The 12,069-nt window shown below is 41.8% G+C and overlaps 1 protein-coding gene and 1 non-coding gene across 2 annotated transcripts in view; both read right to left on the bottom strand.

Annotated features, from left to right (window-relative positions):
* The window catches only part of Psma5 (proteasome 20S subunit alpha 5), a 28,890-nt gene that overhangs the window by 9,921 nt on the left and 6,900 nt on the right, over positions 1-12,069 (bottom strand). Inside the window, exons 3-7 of the mRNA XM_055618177.1 lie at positions 7,129-7,255; positions 3,862-3,929; positions 2,598-2,705; positions 2,414-2,472; positions 1,208-1,310 (exon numbers count right to left, since the gene is read on the bottom strand). Of these exons, the coding sequence (XP_055474152.1) occupies positions 1,208-1,310; positions 2,414-2,472; positions 2,598-2,705; positions 3,862-3,929; positions 7,129-7,255 (465 nt within the window). The remainder of the gene's footprint in view (positions 1-1,207; positions 1,311-2,413; positions 2,473-2,597; positions 2,706-3,861; positions 3,930-7,128; positions 7,256-12,069) is intronic.
* On the bottom strand, positions 4,850-4,954 carry LOC129684938 (U6 spliceosomal RNA). The gene has a single exon (XR_008721419.1). It is a non-coding gene; the product is annotated as a U6 spliceosomal RNA (small nuclear RNA).

The following is a 12,069-nucleotide window of genomic DNA, read 5'->3' as shown; positions in this document are numbered from 1 at the left end:
TTACACTATGACAATCTTTGAAAGACGACGCTTTCACACACTGGTGGTTTGAATGAGCACTGTTCCCCACAGGCCTTGATAGCGAGTCCTCCGTCCACAGCTGGTGGCACTATTTGGGGAGCTTTAGTAGGTGCAGCCTTCCTGGGGCAAGTGCTCACTGCGGGCAAGCTTTGTGCGCTTAGAGCCTCATCCTATTTCCAGTTTGCTCTCTCTGCTCTGTGCTTGCATTGAGGACATGAGCGCTCAACTTCCTGCTCCTGCAGCTATGCCTGCTACTTGCTGCTATGCCTCCCCATCATGATGGCCTCTTATCCCTCTGAAACCATAAGCCCAAGTAAATTCTTGCCTTGGTCACAATGTTCTATCACAGCAACAGAGAAATAACTAACATAATTGTATTAGTAGATTACAGTATAATGTAAACATAGCTTTGGTACAGACTTATATATGCCAAACCCAAAATACCTCTTAAGCATGCCGTGTTGGATGTTGACGTGGGCACACATCCCTATGTGAACCACCTGGGCATGGCGGCCTTCAATCATAGTCATGACTTGCAAAAACCCCACACCTTCCCATTCCAGAAAGTATCAATTGCTCACTTGCCTCAATATCCACACAAGGCATTATCAACTGCTAAGCAAAACTGTGAGGCTGGAGGGCAAACACTGTGCCATAGTCATATAACGGCACATTATTCAGCAAAAACAAAAACAAAACTATCAGTACAACATGATATCTGGGCCTGGCGGTGTATGCCTTTAATCCCAGCACTAGGGGGCCAGAGGTAATGGGATCTCGGCAAGTTTGAGGCCAGTCTGGTCTACTTAGCAAGTCCCAGGACATCTTCGACTACACAGAGAAACCTGTCTCAAAAACTAAAAAAGAGCATGTTAGCGTGGAAAGCCCTGGCTGATTCCAGCATGAACTCACAACAACCAAAACGACAAGCTGTATTAATTTCACTTATGAAAGTACAGAACAAACGACTCTATACTGGTAAACACAGTTGCAAACAAGAAGGATCAGTAAGTAGACCATTTTGGCAGAGAAACAGTGTTCTATGTCTGTTTTTAGGTTGTGACTCCAAGGTGGCACACAACTGTCGAAACGTAAATAAAACCCTTCAGGTCTACAATTTGAGTTACAGAGAAATTAAAAACCAACTTTAAAAATTATGGTAAAAGTTGTGAGAATGGTTGATTACCTTGTGGTAAACTTCTTGCAAGGAGCTCTGGGCACCCTCTGAAGCAGAGCCAATTGCTCGAGCATCACACTGTACAAAGGTTCCAGACGGGTCCATGTGGAACCTGAAAAGGACAATAATGCTTAAGAGGGTATCTTACGCCACAAATGCCTCACTAAAAGAAGTCTAAGCATTTTACTGTGCAGCCAGAACATGCCACTGAAATACTGAAGCATAAAGACTCTGTTTTTAAAGAAGTTCTTTTAAAAGGTCCTAAGGACATATACATCTGCTACACATGGGAATGTTACAATAAACCCATTTTGTGTGCTAACCAAAAAATTCTTATTTAAGATTCAAATTTAAATATTAAAATCATATTAAAAAAAGAAAACGTTAAGAAACTCAGTAACTTCCTTGGGGTACAGGATGAGAAGGACAGAGTGAGCATGCATAACCATGGCACTTACGTATGCCTAAGACATCAACAGGAGAATGACCACGGTATTTATGTACACCTGTGTCACTCTTATCTTTCAGACAGTAATGTGGCAATGAGGATCAGACAGTAATAGCAATAAGTCAACTTCTAATTCTTCTGAGAAGTAGCACTGGTTGTACAGAGGTTTTACTCATGGATCCCCAAATTCTGGTACAAACAGCACAGAAACACTAGCTCAGAGCCATACTTTTCCCCTAATTATTTTTTCCTTTTATTTTTTATTCTATCTATCTATCTATCTATCTATCTATCTATCTATCTATCTATCTATCTATCTATCAATCAGTTGGTCAGTTGGTTTTTTGAGACAAGGTTTTTCTGTGTAGCCCTGGCTGTCCTGGAACTTGCTCTGTAGATCAGACTGGCCCCAAACTCATGTAGATCTGCCTGCCATTACCTCCCAAGGAATTAAAGGCATGAGCTGCCACTACCTGGCTGTTTCTTTCCTTTTAAAACAAACTAAACAGAGTGGCTCAGACCTGGAAGTCACTGTAGCAGAGTACTAGGAGCATAAGGCCTACTCCACCACATTGGTTTGATGTTGCAGCAAGATGGAACCTAGGGCTTCGTGTATACTAGGCAAGCACCCTACCAAATGAGCTACATCTCTAATCCTTTCCAGCTCTTCAGTAAACTTCTGAGTTGATCTGCACTACTAGACTTCATTTCAAATTACAATGATCACCACTATCCCACCCCCAAAGCAGGAGGGTAATGGTACTTACAGTTGGGGTCCTTTCTCATCAACTCCTCCAAACAACAATGCCACTCCAAAGGGACGAGACTAGAATGAAAAGGAATTAATTTAGAAGAGGCTACAAATAGTGAGTCCACACAGACACGTGCGGATAAACGTCCTCAGTCCTACAGAAGAGCTAAGGCGCAGCACGAGCATCAGGACTAACTCACCATGGCACCTGGGTCTGCGTCCTCCTCTCCAAACTGCAAAGCCAGATTGGACACAGCCTGAGTCACACTCTCCACCGTCATTGTCTCATTATAGGTGAACCAGTGGTTCTAGAAAAAGGGCAAAAAATGGTACTGCTTCCTGGAAAGAAGGAAACTCACACTGACCACCACCTCTCTCCCAGGCAAAACCACAGGATCACAATACCTCTTCCGGGACAGGGTCTCACTATCTACCACAGACCTAGAACTTGCAATCCTCCCACCTCAGGCTCCCGAGAGCTAGCACTAGACAGATCACCTGCCCAGATCAACACATCCTTGATTAACACCAGCCACTGAGTGCTTGGGACTGTATCAGAAGAGGAACAGCTGAGTGCCAGGTGCTATGGCACATGCCTGTGATCCCTGCACTCAGGAAGATGGTGAGTTCAAGGCCAGTCTGCAAGGTTCACAGAAAGACTGTCTCAAGAAAGAGCAGAAAAAATGAAGGGGTGAAGAGGACAGAGAGATAACACACACATGTGCACAAGGATAAGCTCTGGAAATAAGGACTTAAGAGGCTGCTATCCTTGCAAATTAGGATTTACACCTAAGAGCAAAGCAGCAAGTTGATCTTTTCACAAAGTCAGTGCTGGTAACCAAGTGTCAGTTTTGTTTGTTTGTTTGTTTAAGTGTCAGTCTTTTTAAATACTCATCTTACCCAGTTAGTTTGTTAAATTATTCTTATGGAAGTATGGAGGACAAATTTGAAAGTAAGTATAATACCGTCACCCTTGTCATTAATTTTTTCCTACTAGCCTACTGCAGCCAAAACACAGATACATAAGGATGTTTGTGGGTTTTCGTTGTTTTATTAAAGAAAATCACCACTCCTAACCAGTACTTTTTACTTGGTACAAATCATTGCTAACCAGATGAGAACAATTTTATAATCCTGACGAAAAGGCAGCTGCCTTTTACTATGACCACATCCCACTACGATGCTCCCACAGAACATCCAGCAGGGGTGCATGCTCTATGTAAGGTGCGCCTGGAAGAAGCAAGAGACTGTAGACTCTACTGACCAGAGCCTGCTTTAAGTCACAGTGGCTGGAGAGCTAGATCCTAGGTCCTGAGGGTCTTACCAGAGGAATGGACCCACATTACTTCCAAGAGCCACGTCTAATAGCAGCACAGACACCTGCAATGTAGCCTGGTGGCTCTGTCATCACTAAACAAGGAGCACATGCATCACAGTAAAAAGCAGAGAAGACGCTGACTTTACCTGTGTCTCCACTCTGGCTTTATCAATTAACGTTTTAGCATCAGCAATTAGCCCACTCATGGCACAACCTGCAATGGAAAAGCAACAGTGACCAATTGGCCAAAAACATCGAGAACTTTTCACCCACTGAGTAAATACTGCAAACCTGGCCTGGAGCCATAACAACAATCTCATAGCAATAAACCCAATAGAATAAATGGCAAATGGTGACCACTGAATATAGGTATAATGATGAAACAAACAGAAAACCATCCATGGTGACAGTGAAGTCAATCAAACACGAATTTCCACATATTACAACCTAAGAATTTCTCCAGGAAATTTTACAGCATGATGCACCTGACATCTGTTTTTATCGTTAGCTTGTCTGTGCCTGTGGTGTGTGCAGTGTGAGAGCATGTGGACAGGTCCCAGTATACATGCAATGCTTGTTGACTCAGTTCTCTTTTTCACCTTTTACATGAGTTCCAGGGATGGAACTGTGGTCAGCAGGATTATTTGGCAAGTGCCTTTACTTACTGGACCACCTCGCTGGCCTCATGATGCACTTCTGAGATAAGCAAACAATACAACCAAACCTGAGAGAAAAACTACCTCACTATGGACTGCACAGGAGACCTCAGAATCACACCAAACGCCTTTTCAGCCACCAACACAACAATTAGTCATTTTAGAGATAAAGTTTGCTGATGGCTCAGTGTGCCAGGGTTATGGCTACGTATTGCTATAATTGCTACTTATATGCCATAATTCAAATCTCAGTCTCAGCCTGGGTTTCTCTCCAAAGTTTCAGACCTATAAAATCTAATGACATCACCTTGGATACCACTGTCTCAAACAACTTCCCTTCTGGAAACCCTCTTCTTCCTTGGCCTTCACAACCAATCAGATCCCAAGTTCTCTTTTGGCCACTGCCCTGATTGAAGAATTTCATCATCTGACTGATGGCTAAATATTTTTGAGCTATTAGAAAATTCTTATTACCTTTTTCTAAATACAACACTTAATGAATTTGCATGTCATCCTTACACAGGGGCCATATTAATTTTCCTTGTATCATTCAAATTTTAGAATGTATGTTGCCAAAAATCATTTAAAAAAATTTTTTTGGAGACAGGGTTTTTCTGTGTAGCCTTCACTTTGTAGACTAGGCAGACCTTGAACTAGGAGAGGCCCACCAGCCTCTGCATCCCAGAGTGCTGGGATTATAGGCATGTGCCACTGTGCCCGTCTTAACAAATGTTTCAACTGTTGATTCCCCTGCCTCCATCCTCAGCCCCATCAACCTACCTTCGAAAACTGCCATGAGAATGACATTGCAGTGGCCCACTGTTTAGATCCCTTTAGCCATGCAAGAATAAAGCCCACGCCCTTTAGCAGGATTAAGGGAAAAAGAACTTTCTACTCTCTGACCCCAGACTCGCCACATCATGTGCGCCTCCCAGTCACACTGAATTATTTATGCCGCTTCCATTTAAACGCAGCTTTGCTACTGTGCGTGTTCCTTCACTGAGCTACACCTATTTCCAGCCCTACTCTTATTTTTTATTCTGTAACACAGTCTTCCCTAAGTTGCCCAGGCTGGCCTTGAACTCATTTTGTAACCCTGACTGACTGTAGTGTTGCTGCTCAGCCTCCCAGTGGCTGAAATTACAGGCCTGAGCTGCCAGGCTTGGCAAGATCAACCATGTTGGTTAATCTTCACTTTCAACAGGAGTTAGACTCACAGGGGAGATTGAGGCAATGCTTCTTGGTACGTCTGAGGCGCTTCAAAAGACTGACTAAATCAGGAAGACCCACTTACAATGTGGGTGGCAGGGCCACAGCCACGGGTAGAATGAGAAAAAGGAGGAAGCCAGGAGCCATCACCAGCACGTTCTCTACTCTTGGCCTACTCCAATGTGAATGTAGATGGTCATTACTGCTTTCACCATGATGATGGTGAACCCTGTAAAACTGTGGGGAGCTGAAAGAAAGGTTCCTGTTTTTAAGTTGTGAGATACATGGTCGCAGTGCAGAAAAGTAACTAATACTCATGGCTCCTGAATCCAGACAAAACTTGTTCCTCCTTCACATCCTTACTGAGCGCACACTGTGCAAGACCATGAATAAGACCATCAGTTACTGGAAGACAAGTACCATGTCTCCTTCCTGTGTATACCTATGGAGTCTGGAACAATGTTTCCTGTTTGTTGAACGCAGTGACAGTGAACTACCTCCACAGACCACTACCTGAGATACAGCAGACATACATTCCAACTGTAAGATCTATTTCTCTAGCTGTGAAAGAGAATACTAAGCTCCCAGTTACCATGGCATGTAGTTCTTATGGCCTTTGAGCAATTAATTACTTTGCAAATGTTGTATTAATAGGTTGAGTAGGTAAGATAAGCAATTTGGACAGTCAACTACAACACAAAGCTGTAAATGTAAAAGTCCTACATCTTTTAATGCTACATTGTCAAGAGCCAAAGCAAGAAAATTATACTAAAGGCCAGAGAAAGAAGGGTAGCGAGGGCCAGGAGGAAAAGAGTTAAGTCTAACATACAGGAATAGGGTTGATCTGGTCAAAATTGCTATGATTCCTCCAACACTCTGAACCTTTCAAACTCCAAAAATTGTTGAGAATTACTCTTTTTTTAGTAGACATCACAACTTTCCACACTATATCAGTTCCAGCTAACTCACTACCACACATCAATGAAAACACAACAATCATAAGAACTAGCCTTAAGACCCAATCATTGTGTATTTCAAAACCACATTTGTCAAAGGTTGGGTTCTAGTTCAGAGGTGGAATGCTTGCCTACAATGTGAGAGTATCTGGGTTCATTTCCAAGCACTACACAAAGTAAAATAAAACAAATTTGAAAATGAAAAGAATTTCTGGGGGCTGGAGAGATGGCTCAGGGGTTAAGGGCACTGACTATTCTTCCCAAGATCTTAAGTTCAATTCCCAGCAACCACATGGTGGCTCACAACCATCTATAATGAGATCTGGTGCTCTCTTCTGGTGTGCAGGTGTACATGCTGGCACAATAATATATACATAATAAATAAATGTCTTAAAAAAATAATTTCTGGTAGTAGGCTAAGCATAACTAAGTCCTGAGACTGCTCTCTACTGCATAAATTTATGTACACTGGCCTCCTGCCTTGACAATAATAGCGAATCAGAAGATAAGCCACTTGCTGTGTGAACCTCCTTTGGATCACAGATTAATTAACCCACACCAGATCCTATAATAGCTTCCACTTATTACTTACCTATATGAGCATCAATCTCTACAATTTTCTCAATGCTGCTAGGCTCCATTAGTGGGGAGGTAATTCTCTTCTCCACAGCTAGACACACACCTTCTGATGTCTGGATGCCAATGGCTGTAGAACCAAGCTAAAACAAAACAAACAGACAAAGAAAAACCATCCCACAATTATGTACAGCTCAAAGAAATCTCTGCACACCTTCACATGCATAAGCTCGGTTACCCATACCTAGAACACAGGAGGATCAGAGGGCACCTAAGAAACACTACACTGTTCCCTTGAGTAGCAAAGGCATTCCAGAATCAGGAATGCATGCAGGAAGCTGCATGGCAGAGCGCTTACCTTGAATGAGCAATACTCAAAAATACTCAATACTCAGGTATTATCCAATAATACCTGAACACATCTGAAAAATGATCTATGTTGGCATTAATACTAGAAGGAAGAATTCTAAAGTTTCTAATCATTGTTTGTTACTTTTTCTAGAATTGGTGGCTTTTACCTCTGCTATCTATATTAGTCTGTCCAATAGGTTATGCTCCCCAAACCCATGCCATCTCTGTAAAAGAAAAGAGTTAAAAAGAGTGGAAACAGAAAAGACTAACATCCTCACTAACCACAGCAAAATACTAATTTAATCCAATGTCACTAGTTCACATTGGAGTAAATCCACCTCTTCATCTCCATGTCACCATTCTAGGCACCCACACACACCTCATCATTTTGTGCCTCAATTTTCTGTCTGCAAACTGAAGACTACCATACTAACTACATAAAGAAAACAGGTCTACCACATAATACACAAGTGTTCCTGTTACAAGCCACTGCCCCCCAAACCCCAACCTCTTTTACTCATAACTCTAACCTGGCTGAAATTTTCTTTTCTTTCTTGTTTGTTTTGTGAGAAAGGGTTTCTCTGTGTAGCCCTGCCTGCCTGTCCTGAAACTCGCTCCATAGACCAGACTGGCCTCCACCACATCGAGACCCATCTGCCTCTGCCTCCCAAGCGCTAGGCTTAAATAAAGGCCTGTGCTACCATGCTGAAACAAAGACTAGGCTTGCTTCTGCTTCCTAAGGCATGAGCCACACCTGGCATCTTTTATCTCATCGTTAGCCTCTTATTTTGAATATATCTTTTATTGATACACTGATGGAAAAAATTGCTATTTTTACTGTACCAAGAACTGATACTCTCTGTATTGCCTTTAATTAAAAACCTAGTTTACTTCTTATAATCTAATGCTATCTTTCACCTCCAGCTTTATCACTCAATTGACAAACCCCTTAGGTAGAACTCAACACATATTGTTCGAGGTATATTATCAGCACTCTTGCTAAAGCTGTCTCCTATGAAATATACTCCTGCCTCTCCAAATTTACCGACCATTCATGTCTCCTATGACCATACTTTATCCCTTAGATTCCCACTGTTTCTACTTATTGCTGTACAATGATGACTCAACAACTGTGAGCATTGATTAAACCTTATTATTGTAAAAAGACCCACAGAATGCCATCAATCTTTTTAAAAATTTTAATTCATTTTTATTTATGTGTTTCTGTGTGTAGGTGTACTTGTGTAAGGATGCCTGCAGAGGCCAGAAGGCGGCACCAGATACCCGAGGCCCAGAAATCCAGGCAGTTGCGAGCCACCCAACATGAATGCTAGGAACTGAACTCTGGAAGAGCACCAAGAGCTCTTAACCACTGAGCTCTCTCTCCAGCCCCTCCATGAATCCACACATAAGCATATTTAACCTGTCTTTAGACTGAACGAAGTCAAAATATTTCTGACACAATACCTGACATGAGGCAACTTAAAGAATGAAGGGCTCATTTTGGCCATGGATACAGTCCATCACAACGGGGAAGGCAGGTGACAGGACTGGGACGCTGTTGGTCACACTGCACACACTGTCAGAAAGGAGCAATAATGCTAATGCTCAGCAAGCATGCTCTGTTTATGAAGTTCAAGATCATAGCCCATAGACTGCTGCCGCCCTCATTCAGGGTAGGCCTTCACACCACAATTAACCCGAGGCTTGCCTAGATCCTGTGGACAATCAATAGTAATGAGTACATCATATCTCATACATATATATCCATAAACCTCAAATGTTCTGCCTTAGTCTCTCATTACCACCACCACCAAGGATACCTGTAAAACGATAGCAGTTTGTCAAAAACTTCTGGAACTAGTGAATGCTCTTACTTCTTACTAAAGATGCAGATTGAACACATACATAAGCGCCACTTCTTCCTCAAGTCTGTGAATATAAGATTAAAGGGCCTTCCAAACAAACCGACAGAAGAAAAAGAGAATGGGAGACTGGAAAAAACAGTAATAAAATTCTAAAGCTCAAAAGAAAGTGAGAACATATTTTAAAATTTTATTTATCTTATTTTATGTGTATTAGGTTTTTTTTTTGCCTTCATATATGCAAAGGTGTCAGATCTTGGAGTTACAAATAGCTATGAGACACCATGTAGGTGCTGGGAGTTGAACCTGGGTCCACTGGGAGAGCACTCAGTGCTCCTAACCGCTGGGCCATCTCTCAGCCCAGTTAAACTTTTTTTCTGGGAAGATGTTGGTGACCAGGACCTCTGCATCTGGACACAAAAGAAGAGCTAAAAGATGCAAGACAATTTAGTATCTGCTTTCAACAGACTCCAGCTAAGTTTGATGGCTCGTGCTTATAATCTGAACTGCTAGGTAGGCCTACTAAGGGGGATCAAGGGTCTGTCCTAGTGCTCCCTCTATAGACCAGGCTGCCTTGAACTCAGAGATCCATTTGCCTCTGCCCCCTGATCGCAGGGATTAAAGGCGTGGGCCACCATGCCCAAATTAATTCTGTCTTAAACTTTAAACTAAAACTAAAAGGGAATTGAGGCTATAAGTTTATGGTAGAATATGCACCCTAGACCATGAAAAAAGAAACTAATTCCCAGGCTACCTTTTCTATTTTGAAAGGCTAAATGGCTGCCCCCTCACTGCTCATGTAGAGGACTCTAGGTTTACTCTCTGGAAAAGGTAGAATGGTCTTCGGATCAAGGGATTCCAAGCATAGCCAAATTATCACACTGAAAACCAATTAAGTAAGAAAAAATATAAACTCAATATTAAGAAATCTCAGCCTATGTCCCTTCTCAGATCTAAGGCCCAGAGCCAGCAGCACCCTATTCACTGGAAATGAGGCACTTTTCTCTAGAGCAGTTCTTATAATCTGGCAAAAATCCACACTAATAAATATATCAGAACCATAACCCACACACAAAAATACCATAATTTTTTCAAATAGAAAAAAAAAAAAAAAAAACTTAATGAAAAAGAAAACCCATAGGTCAGTACTATGCAGAGCATCCTGATTATCTACTAGTCTATTCCACTTACGAAAGAAATGTTCAAGTCAAGTTTGGTGGTTCCTGCTTCTAACTCTAGCTGTTGGGACGTGTAGACAGGAAGATACCAGGTTCTAGGCAGCCTGATCTACATAGGCTTTCAAAAGAAAAAAGAAAAAAAAAAAAAAGCTTTTTCAAAAGAAAAGACGCTCAGGATATAGCTCGCTTGCCTAGCATGCATTACAGCTGTGGGTTTGATACCCAGCAACACAGAAACCAGATATATGGTGGCCCATTCCTACCGTTCTAGCACTCAGGAGGTAGAGACAGGGGGACCAGAAGTTTGAGAGACACTGAGTTTGAGGAGAGTCTAGCAGTTATACTAGCACAACTGCTGATTAATTCTACAAAAGTGAAATTGTTATTGTTATGTGTAAGATATATACTGGAAGGGTTGCATTGACTATTCCCAACCCTCTAGGCAACTGTGGGTGGGCAAAGAACAGATAATGAGAAATCTATCTTCCATAATGAAAAATGTATAGATGATGCTTAACAATGCTTGTGTTCTAAATATATAGTGAAAGTGGGGCTGGAGAAATGGCTCAGCAGTTAGGAGCACCTGCTGCTCCTACAGAGGCCCTGGGTTCGACAGCCACATGTTGGATGGTTCGTAACATATATAACCACTACTCCAAGGGACCTAGGGTCCTCTTTTGGCCTCGGAAGGCACTGCATACATGGTACAAATATATGCATGTGAAAACACCCATACACATAAAAAATAAAAATTAATCTTAAAAAAAATAAGAGTTTAAAGTGCTGCCTCTGGGAAGCTGCAAATAGATGGTACAAGCCTAAAGGACTGTTTTTATTACACAATCTATAGAGTTATTTTACCTTTGACTCTGAAACTACATTATGCACATGCATAATGCACATAATATACAAAAAATTAGAAAAAAAAATTGAAACCATTGCCCAGAAAATTAAATCCAAGACTAATGTGTTCTCTAGCTGCCGTATCTTTCTTAACCTAGGGCCTCTCATCTGGTGGCCAGGCACTCTACTGCAGCACATCCATAACTACCCACTTGTAGCGGCTTATTGAGGATCTTGAATCCCCAACTGAACACGACAGAACCAGTTCACACCTACTCTTAATTTCTAGTGACGTAACTCTCAAGTGGGGGCTCTCTTGATCCCTACCAACATTCAACAAAGTCTGCAGACATTTTGCTTGTCATAAACGGAAAATAAGTGCTACTGGCATCTAATGGGTCACGGCCCACAACAGAAGGACCCCACAGAGTAAAGTTGCTCCCTTCAATTATGTAGAAAACCTGCTTTCACAGCACAAATACACATTGTCAGTCTACTCAATTTGGATTCCAATTTTATTTTTTGGTTTTTCAAGAATGGGTTTCTCTGGCTAGCCTGAAACTCACTATGTGGACCAGGCTGACCTCTGCCTCCAGAGCGCTGGGACTAAAGGTGTGCGCCACCACTTGGCTGAATTTCAAAATAATAATAATAATAATAATAATAATAATGATGATGATGATGATGATGATGATGATGATGATGATGATGATGATGATG

The sequence above is a fragment of the Psammomys obesus genome, unplaced genomic scaffold (assembly GCF_907164565.1).
Source record: "Psammomys obesus unplaced genomic scaffold, mPsaObe1.curated_primary_1811, whole genome shotgun sequence".
NCBI classification, from domain to species: domain Eukaryota; kingdom Metazoa; phylum Chordata; class Mammalia; order Rodentia; family Muridae; genus Psammomys; species Psammomys obesus.
Note: the sequence above shows the minus strand (reverse complement) of the source record. Positions and strands in the feature narration are given on the sequence as shown.